The sequence below is a fragment of the Manacus vitellinus genome, unplaced genomic scaffold, assembly GCF_001715985.3.
Source record: "Manacus vitellinus isolate BGI_N305 unplaced genomic scaffold, ASM171598v3 scaffold_62_pilon, whole genome shotgun sequence".
Taxonomy (NCBI): Eukaryota; Metazoa; Chordata; class Aves; order Passeriformes; family Pipridae; genus Manacus; species Manacus vitellinus.
The window spans coordinates 2221847-2241487 of record NW_021940704.1 but is presented as its reverse complement, the minus strand read 5'-3'; the positions used below and the strand labels follow the sequence as shown (position 1 = coordinate 2241487).

Below are 19641 nucleotides of genomic sequence, written 5' to 3'. Positions count from 1 at the left end.
GTATTCAGTCTGCAGTGAGGGGACTGAATGTAGAAATCTTCCTTCTCCACTAACCCAAGCTCAATGCTCTGAATTTCTCTTCCTCTGACATTTAAATACTGTAAAATATTGTTAAAACAAAAAGTCACTGCATTGTACAACTTCAGGTCATTAATTTTTTAGCCTGGAAATGTAGCAAACACTGTGTGTGTGTGTTACCAGCACAGACCTTGTGTGGGCTTTGAAATGAACCAATTTGCACAAAGCAGAAGTAACAACTCCAGCCTAAAATACTTGTGCCTTGTGCTCTTCCTCCTCCATTGGATCCTGCCAAATATCCTGTAATCCAATCTCAAGTAACAGCATCGACATGCGATGTCACTCATCACCTTTTGCAGATTCTGCAAACATTATTTTCCCCAGGAAACATTCCCTGGTTTAAATTGTAAATAAGCTGAATCTTTTATCTGTGTTTTTCAAAAGCCAGGGAGTTTTTCAAATCGCTGGAGAAATAAAGATTTTTACACCCCTGTGTGAAAGCACATGAACATGTATTTCCATGCTTTAAATTCACAGCCCATTCCATAATTACTGCATAGGCTGGAAACATCCCCTCCCAATTACAGACTGACCTACAGACCGACCTTCACGTTCCATTTTCTCTGACGAGTGTAAAATGGAAACTTTTCATCTTTTCAACTTCTACTTTTCTAAATATTTGTTGGTGTGTGCACAAGGCACTCAAATCTTCAGCTGACACTTGCAGAGCACCGACAACACACTCAAAAGGACACCAGAGCACCTGATGCATCCAGCTCAAGCTCCTTCTTCCTCTCCATAATGGAGGCGAAAAACTTCTCTCCTTTTCCCTCTCCAACACAAGACTGGGACATTTACAAGTTTACATTGGTGTGACTTAAATGCTTTACTTGGCAATTTTGTAAAGGGCTACAAAGCATTAAAAACTGGAAATGAATGTGGGGGAGCAGGAATGTTTCAGGATTCCCCCAGCTTTGGGGATCCTGTTTTCAGTTTGGCCTGAATATACCAGTAAAGCATTTTTGCTCTTCTCCTTTTCATTAATGCACTGTGCAACTTAGTACAACTGACACTTCTCATCTGAGGGAGATCCCACACCCCAGCCTGCAGACCTGCCTCCGCAGAAGTCCTCTCTCAGGCTTTCTGCTGGTTTTCCAGGATGGATAAAGTTCATGGCTTTTCCCCGAGTTTAGCCCCAACATCTGCAGAAACAGATCAAAAGTCACACAGCAGGAATTTAAAAAGATATTTTTTGAGGACTAACCATTTAAGGGTTTTCTTATAAAGACATCGAATTTATACAGTAGCTGAATTTTTCAATATCTGTTCTAGACATTAATATATTATTTACAATTTACCACCTCCACCATTCCATTGATGACATGGCCATTCCACTAATAAAACACCTATACACTGCAGCACTGCCACATCACAACACTTCAAAAACCAGGCAGTTATTGTTTTAAAAGAATGCCCTGGCTCCTTCCCAGAATCACAACAAACTCCTCAGTGTGCTGTAAGAAAGCATCCAGTGCCACCAACCCTCCTGCAGTGCCACCAACCCTCCCGTCCTGTGCCAAGCTGAAATGATGAGCCCCAGCAGATCCCAGGACTAAAGGTTGGGAAGACAGTTCAGATGCTCAATGCACCAAAATAAACATAACTAGCAAGTTTTGACTGGGAAGCAGCACATAATCCACAGAATAGTGAATTGTCATTTCTGCACCCATTGTTTGAGCACCAATGGGATGTTCAATGAGCATAGTAACCTCAGGGTTATTCCTAACTTACGTGAAGATTACCAAAAGCTGGATTTGCAATTACTGTTTTCCTTGATGCAGACATGCAACTCAAATTAGCACTAACAGAAGTTACAGGTATACATGAAGAAAAAGCCCCAAATATATTCCTATTACAGCTCTTTCCCCTTAAAAATCAATTACTTGTTTTGTCAGTAACATTTATGGAGCATTCCTGCAGTATCACTTCAAGAGTTAAAGACAGAGCAAATGAACTCTTAGAGACAACAGCTGGGAGTTCATCCAGTCAGACTTGAAAAACCCCAGGCTGCTCAAGGACCTTACATCCATCCAGCCATCCATCCAGCCAGCCATCTATCCCAGACATACCATCCCCTGTACATGATGACAGCAGGACCTGTGGCTGTTGTAGCTCAAATCAAATACAGTACAGTGCACTCGAAGAATGATCAACATTACATGTAGATAGTTAATAATAATAGCAGCATTTCTTGCTTTCTGCTTTGAGTTTGAGCTGCTTAAAGCAGAAACCCAGGCAGTGATTACAGACAATGTCATGTCAAGGGCTCAGGTAGATTCTGAGAACTGCTTTATTTCTACTGATCACAAGTTGAGAGTTTACATTTATAAAAATAGTATTTACAGTAAGAAACAGTCAAGCTTCTCTCAAGTATGTTCATTCCCATCAGAGTGATGCAGAAACACGAGCCCTTCTCCTGTTCTTACAAGTGCCACACACACAGTGCAGGGGACGGAAAAGCTGAGTGGGAGCAGAACTCAGGTGCACTCTGTGAACTTCCCTTTCTGATGGATCACCTGGAATTCAGTCACCTTGTGCCACCCCACACCCCTGTGAGTGGTTACCAGCCCCAGCAGCACCACCAGGCACCACAAACAGCTGCTGGTACTAAGACCCACATTCCACAGCAGTGAGTAACTGTTTTCTCTGGGAATTGCAGCAAAACCACAGAGCCATTGTGACAGGACACCCATTTCTATTCACAAAGATAAATCCTTTATTTACTAAGAATTAGCTATACACAGATGAAGGACAGGAGTCAGAGTAAGGAGTGTTCCAGCAGAAGGGTTACAGAGTCTGATCTCAACTGAGCTTTCTGTGTTGTTCTGTCATCTTCCTGTACAATGTAAATTATACACTTCCATTCTGAAAAGAAACTTGAACACCATTTAAAATCTCAGTGTTGAGATGTAGGTAACTAATATTCCATGGAACAGAACAGCTGAGATAACCTGAGGGATCACCTGCAAGGAGCAAATTGTGAACATCCATTTGGAAAAAGCACAACAACCTGCCCACAAATCACTCATTAAGTTTTCTAACTTGGAGGTTAAAATAGCCAAAATGTTGTTTGTTGTGATTTCATATCCCTTCAGTGTCTAGTAAGTTCTTACGTGGAAATTAGAATTGAATTCTCTAAGCTCACAGTTAACAGATCACTACACACTGCAAGAAGCAGCCCCTTTTTAATGTCCATTTTCCATAAACACATTTCCTTTAAAAACAGAAAATGAAGGAAAAAAAATTATATGGCTTTTCCACACTAAAACTGCAGATAAAGATTTTATAATGGGAGTAGATTACTTGAATTTTGAAAAACAACCAACTACAAGTCCAGAATATGAAAAGCTGCTGTTTAGAAAATGATGTCCCAGTTTACAGTGGAGCAGAATTACCAAGAGCCAGAGACGCTGGGAGAGAGCTCCAAAATCAATCTGTTTTCTCTGTAAGGCTTTTCCAAGAGATGCCACGTAGACTGTCCCAAGGGTCAGTGTGCCACAGTGAGTTTCTCCAAAGCCATGGCTCTCCCATTCAGCGTTTCAAACATCTGCTTCAATGGTGGCACTTTGGAGTCATAGTGCAGGAATAAAAATTCAAAATCAAAATAAAATTTAAAAAAAAAAGAAAGCAGACATTTGACTTTGTAGCAGACAGGAGACTCACCAAGTGTTGTTTCTGCTTCTCCACAGCAATTCACTCCAATACAGCCACCATCAAGCCAGGAATGCTCATCCAGCAACTCCACAACACGGGAAGTTTTCAGTCATCTGCAGAAACTCACTGCAGTTCTTTAAGAAACACGTTCTACCGGATGAGCAGCCTCTTGCTTTAGGAAATGCCTTTGTTCAGAGTTCCCTCCTGTCATTCCATTTGCTTAAAGCTGGACAGAGCTGCAGCACATCCACTGGCATTGGAAAGGTGGCAGAGACAGGTAATGGCCTCGGAGCTCCATCAAACCCGTACAGATTTAGACAAATACTGAGCATTCCTGGCACTTACCAACTGAAAACAGTCCTCATTCCACATCTGTACTGCCCAAGACTCTGAGTCCTTGCAAAGCCCATTCCCAGTGATAAAATCCATCAGGTTTCATCTGAAATCGGCCCCTCACAAACACAATCAAACTTTGCATTCAAACATCTCACAGACGATTCCCGATCCTGAGTGTTCTGGAGGGACCTGCTGGGATGTCCAGGCCCTGCAATAGGGAAAACTGTTCACTGAGGAAAAAACCTTTCCCTGCATCTCTCAGACCAGAGACATTTTTAGTCCTTGTGCCAGAAGAAAAAGATCTTAGGATTGAAATATTCCTATTTACAACCTTTGCCTGTTCCCTGCTGCATGAACAGCAGACAGATTAGTTAATTCCAAAAATGAGTTCTTGCAGGGTAGTTTCAATAAACTTTTGCTGTTTCTGGCAGCTGGAACATAATTTCACCTTTACAGTCCCCTCACTGCTGTCAGCTAAACCAGGAGACCATTAGGGAAAATAAAGGGAAGGCTGTAAGCTGGAATTCTGCACTGCCACTAAATTAACAGGACTTCACTTTGCTTCTGCACTCCAAGGTTGAAAATTAAAGTACACTTTTAAAATCATTTTTAACTGCAGACTGATGCCCGGTTGGGTTTTTTCACCCATCATTTTAAAAGAGAGAAAATTAATAACTAGCAAAGGTTTCGCTCCTTTTAAGTTACTGTTCCTATATTTAGTTGCAGGGGAGGGTATAACACAAAAAAATAAATGCTATTTGCAATTAAATTTCCAGAAGCACCAAATTCAGCCCTTCCCTAGTGCCCACACTGAGAAACCTTGCATCTGATTTACAAACGTAATTACATCAGTGTAATTATACTGGTGTAATTCCCCAGAAATAACAGTTATTTTTCAACATCCAAGAGAAAGATTTTAATTCTTGAATTCAACATGAAGAATTACACCAGAATAGCTTGTGCTAAATAGAGATGGTGAATTTCCCTGAAGAGACATGGCCTAAAAATAGAGTGCTGTCGTGGTGGGCTGGCCCTGGCTGCACACTGAGTGCCCACCAAACCCACTCCATCCCTGCCCTCCTCAGCTGGGCAGGGAGAGGGAACATACGGAAAGGCTCCTGAGTTAAGGACAGGGAGAGATCACCCAGCAATTACTGTCATGGGCAAAACACTCAACTCAGGGAAACTCACTGAATTTACTGCCAATTAGAAGTCTGAGTTGGGTAATGAGAAAAAGAAACCAAATTTTAAAACACCGTCCTCCCACCCCTCCCTTCTTCCTGGGCTCAACTTCACTCCCACATTCTCCATCTCCTTGCAGGTGGTGCAGGGGACAGGGAATGGAGGCTGTGGTCAGTTCATCACGTTGGCTCTGCTGCTCCTTCCTCCTCACTCTCCTCCCCTGCTCCAGTGTGTCCTTCCCACGTGTCTGCTTGCCACGGGGTCAGTCCTTCAGGCACAGGCTGCTCCATAGGATTACATGGCTGCCTAGGCCCTGCTCCAGCATGGGCTCCCAAAGAGGTCCCAGCCTCCTCTGGGCAAATCCTCCTGCTCCAGTGTGGGGTCCTCCATGGGCTGCAGGTGCATCTCTGCTCCACTGCCTGGAGCTCATCCTCCCCTCCTTCCTCCCTGAGCCGGGTGTCTGCAGGGCTGTTGCTCTCACCTATTCCCACTCTTCTCTCCAGCTGCAGTTGCTCTTACACTTACAAGCTTTTCCCTCCCTTCCCAAATACATTATCCCAGCAGTGTGTTATCCCATTGCTGGTGAGCTCAGCCTTGGCCAGCAGTGGGTCCATCATGGAGCCGTCTGGGATTGGCTCTGCCAGACACAGGGGAAGCTTCTGGCACCTTCTCACAGAAGCCCCCACTGCAGCCCCCCCCCAAACCCAATACACCCACAGTGTCCTGCAGATCCCAGACACTGAGGTTTCCTGCCACTGGAGAAGTTTGGGCTGTTGAAATGAGGAGATTATTATAGCAATGCTTTCAGCATTATCCAGGTCATTTTCTCATACATTAATGAGATAATAGAAATTTATGGAAGTCTTTATTGAATCTTAATTGCTCCCTAAGACCGTGACTGAATTAGAAAGAGCAACTGCCTTCTGCCTCAACTACTACAGCAGATGCTGAGGATACAGAATCCTAAACTCAGATTTTTTCATTTTTCACTTAAAAATACTATTAGTTTTCCTTTAGAATGATACCAATTCATTTCCTGATAGTGTCGTACAAAAGGTGCTTCTGAAGGGTGAGATGGATAATTCCAATATTTAGATTGCTACTAGAAGCCTCTAATGTTTTGTTGAGGCTTTTCTTATCCTTTACGAGGAAGAACATTTTAAACCAGACCACCACTGAAGAATTTAAATGGCATCTTCCTCACTAGCAAATGAGTTCAAATTAGCCCAATTACAATTAAAACATGACATATTTATCAACCATTAATGATGACAAATAATGTAAATCAAGGACAAATCTGTTTACAATTTAATAATCCACATCAAGCGACTACCAGGAGAATTTACCAATACCTAAAAATTGCCATAAATTACACTCTTAGTTGGGAAGTTTAAAGTTTTTGAAAAGCCCAGCTCTTGCAAATGCCACTGAATATTACAGATTTCTAAAGATGCAAAAATAGAACTCCTTTGGTTGAATTTATGTCCCTCTGTGAAACTGTAAAACCCAAAAACTGCAAACCCCAGAAGTTTTTGAATGCTGACTTAAAAACAAGAGCTGCATTTCACTGTATTCTTGTGCATTTTTAACCTGCTATACAAGACTGACCCAGGGTCGTTCTCAGCATGAACAGTTCCCACAGCCTTTCACGCTATTCATAATTTCTTCTTCTAGCTTCTTCCTCTCCTCCTCTTTGGATGCCCGGTTGTTCCTCTCCTCCCAGCTGGGATTGCTGTGACTGTGGAGCACTTTGCTGCTCTGTGTGTGCCACATTTCAGAGTAGAGGTTGCCGGGACTCGCGAGGAGCTCTGCGTGTGTGCCACGTTCCGCCACCTTACCCTGCAAAACAAGGAGCAGGTCAGGAATCCACATTACCAGATCTTTAGGAACACGCCAACACATGGACCACAATTGCACAGTATAGATTAGAGCAGTTTTAATGACAAGGAGCTTGGGACATCACGGCAAGACCGAATGCACAGTTCACTCAATAGCATATCACACTGAAAACATGGAGCTGTGCTCTTCCCAGACTTAAAGAAATGGGAATCTACGTACCTCTTGTCCATCTGGGCAAAATTTAAAGCCCACCAGCATGGAAACTTTTACTATCTAAAATAGAAGAGCTACCTAAAGTAAACGGGACCTCTATATGAGGAGCAAGGTGCAAAAGCCACACGGATGTACCAAAACAAACACCTATTTGTCTTTGCTCAGTAACAAACACACGGGAAGAGGCTAAAAAAAAGAGCAAAGAGAGAGGGATTTGTACTAGACAAGCGAAGCACATTTAAAATCAAATCCTGGAAACAATTAGTGCAAACCGTGCTTTTATGGGTGCTCCTGTGCCCCTGCAATGGGACAATGGCCACGACAATGGCCTCAGCAGGTCAGTTCATCTGGGCTGTTCTCAAGGGAAAGATGATTTATTGACTATTGCTGTGGAAATGGGAAGGAAGAGCTGGAGAGGAGAACTCAAGGGAACTCCAACCTTACAGACAGAGAAACACTACCACTCTTCAAAAAAACCAGACTGATCTTTTCACTTTGAGAGACACATTCACTGACTTCAAATTAAACTAATGTATTTGTTCTCTAGCTACTCTTTCTTCTGGTAAAGGACAGAATTATACAGACAACTATGTGGATTTGATGTTATTCTAAATTCTGATCTACAATTAAATCTACCTCCTTGTGACAGCTGCTGATGGATATGTTGGGAAAAAATGTGGGTCTTGGCACTTCCATTAGTAGTTATGCCGGTGGAATCTGAACAAAAAATGTGATGAACAGAACTGCAGAATTTACTTAAAACCTTCAAGGGGTTAATGTGGAGCTCATTGTAGTAGAGACCAGGCTTTTGAATTATGGTGCTTTTTTCAATAACTCTTGACCAGTCATCAAAAATGCACCTTCTCTGTTCAGCCCCACAGTGTTTAGATCTGCATCATTACTATGTTGTTTACTCACTCAGGAATGATTCTGGTTTTACCTCAGCAAAGGTGCTGGAGTTGTGATTCCGTGATTGCCATGGCTAAGCAAAACCAGTGCCGACCATCCTGTCTCCTCCCTGCTCCAGAGCCTCTTTCTGTGGCTGCCCCAGGTCAGTGCCGCAGGGCTGGCAGGAGGCGCGGCCGCGGGAGCCGTGGGGCACTGCCTGCCCCACCCCAGTCCCACCAGTATCCCTCAGGAAAGGCAGCACCCCGGCTCTTTTACAGTTCGAGGCTGTGCTTTCATTTTTAATTTAACAGTTACACTCTAACACAAAACACACTCTTAGTAAGCTGTGAAAACTTGCGTCGAAAACAAAAAGCTGCAGATCGCCTTGTGACACATTAAAAACACTTGCAAGATGTTTTAACACGCAGTTGGATAAGGGATACACCTTAGGAAAGGATTTTCAGCAAAAGCTGAAAAAACAAAGCAGATCAAAACTGAATAAAAACTCCATGGAGCACTGCAAGTAATTTATTCCACTACTTCATTCTGAGATTCATATAAAGCTGAGATTTGTGTAGCAAAAATAGTCATGAATGTCACCATTTCATAAGAGTTTGTTCTAATTCCCCATGAAACCACTGAATGTACTGTAGGAATAATTTATTTGCTTTTAGATGTGTATTTTAAGTCACTAAATACACCTATGATCACAAGCATATAAATAGCAACTGATAAAAATGAATGCAAAGATAAATTTAACATCTATTATCAGCAGATTAGAGCATTGTACTTTCAGCATTATCAGTTAAAAGAGTAATTATGAAGTTATCATAAGGACATTTGTTTATTTTAAATCTCTTGCCAGGTATAGGTAATAGAGAAGAAAATGGACTTTGGACACACTGAGCATGAGGTAACAGCTCAATAGTGGTATTAGCAAATTAAATGTTGAAATTTATTGGTTTTTTTCTTAGAAGAGAAAGGGAATAATCACATTTTTCTACAGGTACAACAGAGAATGGTGCTCAGATTTATAACATAATTAGGTTGAACAATCCTGCAGTCGTTCTATCTGCATGGAAACAGAACATGCTGTCCTGTCTCTTTCCATTGAAATAAAAAAATGGATGTATGTGAAAAATAGACGCTCACTGAGCGACGAGAGTGAAGCATAAATTGGGGGAACACTTTAGTAAATTCATCTGACAGAAGCATGTAATAAATTAGATCAAAACCACGCAACAGTGAGCCACAAAAAATAACAACGTATGAGAGAGTCACACGTGCAAGTTTGTGAAGAGAAGCGTATAAAAAGCCAAGCCTGAGCTAGAACTTTCCAACATGGCTCACTTCCAAAGAAAGAGCTTTCAGCACCTCAGTGGGAGTGTGATAATTCAAACTGGACACAGAGAGTTCCTAAAGCAAACACTGCCTGGCTGTGGAAGCCCACAGCCCAGGGGATCCCTCACCTGATCCAGCACGATGATCTCGTCTGCATCCACCACCGTGGACAGCCTGTGAGCAATGAAAATCGACGTGCGGTGCTTCACCATGGCCCTCATGGCCTTGAGAATGTTCTGCAAGATTGGAACACAGACAAACTCTTACACACTCCTGGGTGGCATGAGGAGAAATAAAATGCTGCTGGAAATATGCAAATTACTGTAAATAAGTTTTGAGAAACACTTCTGGTATTGCTACAGCTTCATAATAACAAACAGCCACAAGCATCTACCAAAGAAACAGAAGAGTCCCAAGCATGAAATATCTGTGGTTCTGACAAAGCCTCACAGAAAAACACAGCTATCATCCCCAGGGACAAAGGAAGAGACAGATCACTAGATTTCAGGAAAACCTTCTCATGGAGTATGGTACACAAGCCACAAACAGCAGTAAAAGCATCTGAAAATAACTCATCATCATCATCATCATAATACTTTCCAATGAAAGTTAAAGGAAAAAATCCCCCTCAATGTCATGCCAAGGTGGAATATAAAGTTAAAGTAATCCTGGGAATCATCTATCTATGCAGTGAGCACTCTGCTATCTTCCCAAACCACATTCCTCTGCAAGGAGCACTGACTGGGAATTTGTGCCCTCACTATCGTCAGTGAAGTGTCCTCTTCAGTTCCCTGAAAACTTTCTTTTTTGTCAGAAAACATTTCTATTTCCAGGCACAGTCTTGTGGAAAGGGCTCACTTGCATTTGCTGCCTTTCAAGTGCATTTCTGCTGTGAAATTTTCAGCTTTGCTTACGACTCTTGCAATAGATAGAGGAAAACAAGAGAAAGAGTCCACGTGCTGTTCTGCAGAACTGTGTTATGGACATTGCTGGTCCACAAGGGAGCTGTGCTACATTTCAGTGCTGTGCTATATGGATATACAGTTCATACTCTGATTTCTTTGTATCTGGAAAATGAAAGTAATGTAGTGAGTACAGGTCAATAAATTCGCTCAATAATCTGCATAAGTGAACACAGCCACATCTTAGCTCTAGTCCTTGATGACATTAGTTCAGGAAATTACTGCTGGGGCTGAGGGTTTTGTGCTTAAACTAAGATGTTGTTATGAAGCCTTGATGCAGTTCCTGTCACAGTGTCACAACATCCATGTCACAGCCCTTCCTGGGAAATGAACACCAGCACTGCAGGTCACACCTATCTGATCTGCATCTCAGAAAGATGCTGCACAACAAACAAGAGGTTTTCTGTCCTGCATTATGTCACAATTATTTATAAGACATTTTTAAAGGAAGCTAGATGCCATCTAAACACCTTTTCAAGTGGATTGGAAAGCTTCACACTTTAAGACCACCTGAGGTATTTGCACCAGTTTCAAGGGATGAATGTGTAAAGGTGAAGGGGACCTCCAGAGTGTACAAGAAAATATCCCAGAGACAGTTGATACCCCTCACTGTGTCTCCAGTAGACACACTAAGCATCTCTGCTCTGGTCTTTAGGACAATGGATCTCTTAATACTACTGAGAAAACACTTGACAACAATTTGGCGAAAAGAACAGAATTCTTTCTGAGAGGAAAAGAACAGGGAAAAAGTATTGGAATCAGAAACCATTGCACCACTTAAATTTTAGAATTTTTTATCCCAATTTACCTCTTCTGTAATTGAATCTAAAGATGATGTGGCTTCATCATAGAGAAAAATATGTGGGTCCTTTAACATTGCTCTAGCAATTGCAACTCTTTGTTTTTCTCCACCTGAATGAGGGGGAAGAGGGGGAAAAAAGAAAAAAAAAAGTTAGAATTGTGACGGTGTAAATTCAACAGCAGATGTGACTTTTGAGGGTTGGTTCTTGGGTTTTTTCTTTTTTTTAATAAACATCATGGTTACTGCTGACAAAGGCCTGACATGTTACATAAGATACCACACAAGTTCCTGCTCCCTGGTGATTCAAGATTGTTTATCCTTCTGGAAAAGGACAGAGAACTACTTTGTATCTGCTCTAAGGCAGGAGCCTGGCCTAGGTCAGTACCAGTGCTGGACAGCTGGTCACTCTGTACACCTGGAGCATGAGCCCTTTTCCCTGGCCTGAGCTCTGCCCCATCCGGTAACTCTGCACACACAAACCCTGTTTTCTCTCCCAGACCACCAGTGCTCTGTCCATGCTGCTGCACTGCATTTCATGCATCTTGCTCACACATTGTGTCTTTCAGGTCTCTCCTTGATATTTATCTAACTTTGCACTCCACGATGGTAAATGTCATTCAAGAACACAGTTAGTGTGGTACTGGAAACCACCTTCAGTCTGCACTCTACAGCCTGTTGGTTTCTGGTGTAACCCAGTTTCAGACTAGTTTCCCTTCCTTCAAAATTCTTACAGCCAACATCTACTCAAGAATAACTCGGGGCAACTTTTACAGACAGGAAAACAGGTGCATTTGAGAACTTAAAATCTGCTAAACATTTGGTATGCGATACATACACGTCACATTTGTGCACTTGTCCTCCTTTGTTTTACTCAAGACTTCAAAACATTCCATTTAATACCATTATATCCTTGTTAATGTTCCATTCCTATCAGGAGAGAACATGCTTTCATAAACCATTTAAAAGGCTGATGGAAATGCTGCAGTTCACATTTTAGACTGTCTTTGGCAGAACTCAGAGCAATTAGAACTGTACAATTTACTCAGTCTATTTTAATGTGCTCTTCCTCCCTCTCCTTTACAGCATGTTCAGAACTCACAGCTTGACAATATCCATGTTTGAAAGACATACTGCAACAACAAAAACCCTTTCATTTTGTAGCACATCCTTATTTCATGCTCTTCCCCATTCACACTCAGGACAGCAGCACATTAACAGTTCCATTCATGGAGGCAGGGGTTTGGCTCTGTCTATCACAAATCTATCAGAAAACACTGATATGGATTCTACTTGGAAAAGCCCAAACAATTTGGTTTTCACTCTGTACTGTCAATGAATCAATCACTGAGACCACTAGGAACTGCACTAAATGCAACTAAAACCTTGGTTGTCCATCATGCACATAAAACACCTGGATTTCAAAGAGGACCCTTCAATTCACAGGTCTTTCACCCCCACTATTTCTGCCACAAAATACTATTTAAAAACAAGACATAAATCAGGACTTTGTGCTTTCCTTACACCAGAAGTATACGAAGCCTCAACCAACTTAAAAACCCCCCAAGAACAACAAACCAGATGCAGAAATTAATCCTTTATAGGAATAGAAATTAAACTTTTATAGGAATTTAGGGAGCCATTCTACTATTCAGAAAACTAGAGATTCCAAGTAACAGATGCCATATTATTACAGAGCTACTGAAGGACCTCAAAGATTTTCATTTGGTATCTCCAATTCTCAGAACAACTTAACCCCTCCTGAGAGCACTAGCCCAGGACTCCTGCAGCCTGACTGTACACATTCCTGAAGCTTGGTTACTACTGTTATTTGCCAATGCTCATCTAACTGCTGAAAATAAGAAAGTGAAGCTGCTATTTCAGTGGCAGATACTCACTCTAAGCTCTTTTTCTGTCCCCAAGGAATTCCATTGTCTTTCTCCTAAGTATTTTACATACTCTTATTTTCCTTAAATACAAATAAAGCAGGAAAAGAACACATTTCCACAATTCCTTTCACTTTCTAAACACACTTTTGTTGAAGCACTGGCAGATGGGTGTTTATGACCATCACAGTGGCAGCACAAAATGAAGGATGGAGTAAAGGCAGAACCCATTTTCAGACAGGCTCCGTTACAGGAGTCTCGAGGTCAGAAGGGAGCTCTGACATACCCACACACAGTGCTCCAGATTTAGAATGGGACATTGAATCATGGAACTGTCCAGGTTGGAAAAGCCCTCTGAGCCCACTGAGTCCAACCATTCCCCCAGCACTGGAAGGCCACGTCCCCAGTGCCACATCCACACAACTTTGAAATCCCCTCAGGGATGGGGACTCTGCCACTGCCCTGGGCAGCTGTGCCAGGCTTGGACAACCCTTTGGGTGAAGAAATTTTCCCTAAAATCTAATCTAAACCTCAACACAAGGTTAAGGCTTTGAGCAACCTGATCTAGTCCCTGCTCAAAGCAGGGGGGTTGGTCTAGATGATTTTTAGAAGGTCCCCTTCAACACAAACCATTCTATGCTTTTACAAACACCAAGACATTTCAAATCTATTGTTAGTCAAATCCTCTTTCTAGAAATTACTAGTGTGGGAAGACAGGCATCACATTCTCTCCAGTTCTGCCAGTACCTATTTTGTATCTTTCTCTTCCCTCACCCAGATTTGTGCTTCACATCTCTTATTTCCCCTGTCCCCTTCCCTGTATTCCCCTTCAGCTGCCATGCACACTGTTCTGGGGACAGGCTGTAACTCTGAACTCTGATCTGCTGTTACAAAGAGACCAGGACTCCTGATTGCAACAGCTGCAGAGTAAGAAACACCACACAGAGCTGTCCCTGCACCAGGCAGGACTTCTGCTGCACCCCCTGCACCCTCTGCTCCTGCCCTTCAGCATGAACAGGGCTCAAAGCACACACACAGAAAGTTCCCCCTTTTATGCCACTAGCCAGATTATGAGAAAGAGCATTTTTACATAGATGCATATCCATGCTTACATATCATCTCACACAACAATATCCCCTGAAAATACACTCCTTTAAATAGCTTGCAAACTCCAGCTGCCTTACATTGTGGATCTTCGTATTACTATTTAGCCTTTATAGTTATGTTTTTTGGGCCCCTCACTATGAGGACATTGAGGGGCTGGAGCACGTCCAGAGAAGGGAACAGAGCTGAAAAAGGGGCTGGAGCAGCTGAGGGAGCTGGGGGGGCTCAGCCTGGAGAAAAGGAGGCTCAGGGGGGACCTTCTGGCTCTGCAACTCCCTGACAGGAGGGGGAGCCGTGGGAGGGGGCTGGGCTCTGCTCCTAGGGAACAAGGGACAGGAGGAGAGGGAACGGGCTCAAGTTGCACCAGGGGAGGTTCAGGTTGGATATCAGGAAAACCTTCTTCACTGAAAGAGTGGTTAAACATTGGCACAGGCTGCCCAGGGCAACAGTGGAGTCACCACCCCCGGAAGCATTCAAAAAGCGAGTGGACGTGGCACTTGGCACTATGGTTCAGTGGGCATGGTGGGATTTAATCAAAGGGTGGACTTGATGATCTTGGAGGTCTTTTCCAACACTAATGATTCTGTATCATAAGGTAAATAAGCTAAAAGCAAGTCTGACTGAGGAATAAACTCTGCATCAAACTTTGGGGCAGCAAAAGGGATATAAAGAACTTGTGTGTTTGAGATCCTACCTGAGAGTTTGAGGCCTCGCTCCCCGACCTGGGTGTTGTATCCATTGGGCATCCTCAGGATGGCATCGTGGATCCCTGCCAGCCTGGCCACCGCGTACACCTCCTCGGGGCTGGCCCCGGTGTTGCCGTAGAGCAGGTTGTAGTAGATGGTGTTATGGAAGAGAACAGCATCCTGCAGGGGTGGAAAGAACATTTCAAATAAGAAACCATGACAAAACTGTCCCCGAACTATGAAAGAAATCAATACAGAACAGCTTATATTTTTCTACAAAGCCTGAATGTTAAAGGGTTTGGGGAAATTTCTTTCCCCAAAAATGGGATTAATACATTTTGTGTCCTAAATATGTATGTCATGCATAGTTTCGCCACTTTGCTAACTCATTATGGGTGGTAATCAACTATAAAGCTAAATCACTTAAAGCTGGAAGCAGTTTCTCATGGGGAGGCTTAAACACATTTCAGAAATTGGATCTATATGATGATGCACATAAAAATATAATATTTCCTGGGGAAAAGAAAACCAAACAGGCATGGTGACTTTCAAAGGAATTAAGACAACACCACTGCATTAGGATTGACCTCCAATGAACCACAGCACCAGAACACTGAGAATTACTATTGCAACGGACTGCTGGGGAGAAGGAAACATGTAATACCTGAGGTACAACTCCTATTGCCTTTCTCAGACTTTCCAAACTGACATCTTGGATGTTCTGTCCAGCAACATAAATATCTCCTTTCTGAGGTTCATAGAAACGAAATAATAATCTCACAATTGTGCTTTTCCTGGAATTGAAAAGAATTGAAGTTAATGTTACATTCTGGTTTGCCATTTACAATCTCCAATTGGAATTGATGTCACAAACAAAAATTATAAAAAGCAAACACAAGAAGCACTGTGTTTAAGAAACTAAATTCTGCATTGATTGGCATATTTAGTCCATTTACCCACCCTGACCCACTACCTCCTACAATGGCCACTTTCTTTCCTGCAGGGACTTCAAAGGACACTCCAGAAAGGACTTTCTGCCCCTCAAGGTACTCGAAATGCACATTATCAAAGGCGATGGCAGCAGTCTGGGGGGTGATCTGCAGGGAGGGAGCCAGCTCTTTGTCCTGTTAAAAGAAGAGTTCCACCTTATCTGCTGCCCAGAAACTATCTCCAGTGGTTCAACAGTCCATTCCCAGCTCAGAAAAAGGCAAACAGCCACTCCAGCTTGGATATGTGGAAAATAATTATCATTTGCTGCACAAGTGACATTGGTTCGCTCACCCTTTCCCCCAAAGGAGGCAAAAATTTCTGCTGTGAACACTCTGCCTCACAACTTCTTTTGCAATAATAAATTCTGCATCATTAATTACCAATAAAAATTCAAGCACGAGGCATGAATACTTAAATAAAAAAAAAAATCTCAATACAAACACAGCTTCCATGAAACAACTTTTGCTTCTCTGCAGGAAAAATACTCAACTGCTATTGCAGTAACTGCACCTAAAGAGGAAGCAGAACAGCATCCTTACACAAAACTACTCATTCATGAATAGAAATTAAACCTGGAAGGTAAGAAAATGGGATGAAATGATGGCATTGCCACAAACAGCCCTATTAAATACCCAGATATTTTAGGAAAATAAGCTACTACTTACTTTAATTTTGGTATCTACACTGAGAAGTGTAAACAAGGTATTCATATCTATAAGTGCTTGTCTTGTCTCTCTGTATACTGTTCCCAGGAAGTTTAGGGGAAGAGAAAGCTGGAACAGCAATCCATTCACCATTACTAGATCTCCAACAGAAAGGCTGCCTTAAGACAAAATGGATGTGAGAGAATAAGGAGACTTGAAGGGTTGTCTTGTCAGGAAGTACCAAAAGATTCAAAAAAATAATGAAGTCAATCAATTCTAGTTTCTTTTACCCCATTTCTAAACCTAAATGTTTAAATAGCAAACAAAACCCATTCCCAGAAGATCAGATTTTATACAGGAAGGTGCTTGACATGAATGGCAATGTCTGTGTGGATTTCACTATAAAAAAGATAAAACAGCACTGGAAAATAAGGCAAGCAGCATATAAAACATCAGATTGTGCAGTTGTAAATTCCACAGAGAGAAACATAAAGGGGCCTAATAAGTTAGAAGGGGAGCAGGTAATATATGAGAGCACAAATCAGGAAAGACAATCTTAAGTACAATTACAGACAAATGCGACTGATAGAATTTGTCATGATCATACTACAGACCACAGAGCTGCTAAAACCCACAGTGAGAACCTCTGGGCAGCTTAGTATAAACAGGCTGATGAAGGGAAAACTCAGGATGACACACAGTTAAAGGTAAGTGCCGAGTCAGTTCAGCTGAAACAGGCCCAGAAAGATGATTTAAAACCATATTTCCACCATCCTGCTTAAAGCTATTCTAAATTTTCCTAAGAAGAGTCATGAACTGCACCTCCTGACTGATCTGTTCACAGGGTAACCCTTCTCTGCCCTGGCATCTCTTAAAAAGGGAAAAGCAGATGCAAAAAAGACCATATGGTATAAATGTCTGCCCTTTGAACTCCTCTGAACATTAACAGTGTCTAAAACATCATTATTTTTACTCTAAAACCACCTTGTTTTAGCTGAACCTCACCTCAATACTGTGATTGAATCGTACTTTGTCTTCCTAAACAAGTAGACTTTTGTAGTAAATTAGACAAACACAGATTAAAAACCCTAACTTATGGAAACAATTGTTTGAATAATGTGCCTTATTAATCTAAGGAAAGTGAAGGACACTGGTAATAAAACTACTAGAGACAAAGCACATGAGTATATACACTTTGGGGAAAAGTCCTGAGTCTTGCCAACATGGAAAGGAAGAAGGGGAAAAACAGAGGGTCTTGGCAGAAGGCCCACAGAAGTATTTGTATGTTTAAAAGTGTCTTTCACAAGCCTTCAACAGAAACTTCCTGAAGTGACATTTTCTTGGGATCTTTCTCTAACTGCTTAACTTTTAAAATGTTTTTGATGAAATCATACTAGTTATTGCTATATATATACATATATATCATGGAATTAATAATACTACAAGAAGCAGAAACAGGCAAAACTCTTAAAGTAAAAGCTCTCAAGCAAAACCACTCAAAATAAACTATCACATCAACTACAGGTTAGTTAAAATTAACTCCTCTCTTATGGATGAATCATGGTAAAGGAGAGTCATCTTTAGCTTATAGACAGATAAGTTACCTGCAACAATGCCCTGGCTGGCAAGCACCATGATGGCCGTCAAGCCCACACTAAATATAGCGCTCTGTCCAAAGTTGAGGAGAGCTAAAGTAGAGGTAGTCTTCAGAGAGGCATTTTCATAGATCTTCAGGAACTCATCATACCGTTGGGCTTCGTACTTTTCATTATTGAAATACTACAATATACACAAAAATGGTAAATGTGGCAGCCTCAAATATCATCAGACTGTTTAAGTTGTTACAATATAGAGTATTAACATGCTACGTGCACAGATACACACACAGCTGCTCTCCAAAAGATCTAGCAACTAGAGAGAAAAGAATCAGAGAATAGGCTGAGTTGGAAGGATCAACTTCAATCCAGTTCAACCCCTGACCCTGCCCAGGACATCCCATCAATCCCACCCTGTCCCTGAGAGCATTGTCCATACACTCCTGGAGCTCTGGCAGCCTTGGGGCTGTGCCCACTGCCCTGGGGAGCCTGGTCAGTGCCCAACCACCCTCTGGGGGAAGAACCTTTCCCTCAGATCCAACCTAAACTTCGCCTTCAAGACTAAGTTTACATTTTGCAGAAACTGATGGCGAAGGTAATTTAGTCATGAAGGAAACTTCTCACTCTCTATTAGCAAATAGATTCTTTCAAGCCCCACTAAAACCTCCGTGCTCCTCTGTCCATGCCATGCAGTGCTCTGCAAATGAATCATGTTTAAAACCAGGCTACTGCTATAAAGTTGTAGCCCTGTAAAAGATGAATCTTATGACTCACTGACACAAGTAAGACAAAGAGCCTGACAGTCAAGCCTGGCCTTACCTTCACAGTCTCATAGTTGAGCAGCGAGTCGATGGCAGCGTTGCCAGCGTCGTTGTCGGCCTTGTTCATCTCGATGCGGAACTTGGTCCTGCACAGGCAGGTGGGCACGGTCAGGGGGGCACGGTCAGGTGGGCACGGTCAGGGGGGCGACGGTAGGTGGCAACCGGTCAGGGGGCACGGTCAGGGGGGCACGGTCAGGGGGGCACGGTCAGGGGGCAAGGTTCAGGGGGGGCACGGTCAGGTGGGGCACGGTCAGGGGGGGCACGGTCAGGGGGGCACGGTCAGGTGGGCACGGCCAGGAGCTCAGGGAGCTCAGCCTCAGTGCCCTGGGGGGAGGGCAGGGCCTGCCTTACCTCCACTGGGTGATCCCGATGGTGAATGCTGCGTAGGCTCCCAGAGTCCCCAGGGTGACTAAAGCAAACTCGGCGCCGCATTTGTAATACTGGAATATTCCAAACAAAATAAAAAGGAAAAAGTCGTAATCATTTTCAAAACTTCACTGTTGTCTCCAGCTAAGCCATTCTAATTTTGAGACAAGGGCTCTGATGGTCCCTCCCAACACAGTCCCTGCTCTGAACAGCTTGAGGCTAAACAAAGGCATAAACTCAAAAGGAAAGCAGCAAGA

General features: G+C 42.6%; 1 protein-coding gene across 1 annotated transcript in view; it reads right to left on the bottom strand.

Annotated features, from left to right (window-relative positions):
• Positions 1–2770: 2770 nt before the first annotated feature.
• The window catches only part of ABCB7 (ATP binding cassette subfamily B member 7), a 42299-nt gene continuing 25428 nt past the window's right edge, over positions 2771–19641 (bottom strand). Inside the window, 10 exon segments of the mRNA XM_018083233.3 lie at positions 2771–7089; positions 9660–9767; positions 11302–11405; positions 14977–15148; positions 15633–15762; positions 15929–16092; positions 16624–16781; positions 18207–18381; positions 19017–19104; positions 19370–19458. Coding sequence (XP_017938722.2) covers positions 6871–7089; positions 9660–9767; positions 11302–11405; positions 14977–15148; positions 15633–15762; positions 15929–16092; positions 16624–16781; positions 18207–18381; positions 19017–19104; positions 19370–19458 — 1407 coding nt within the window. The 3' untranslated portion in view covers positions 2771–6870.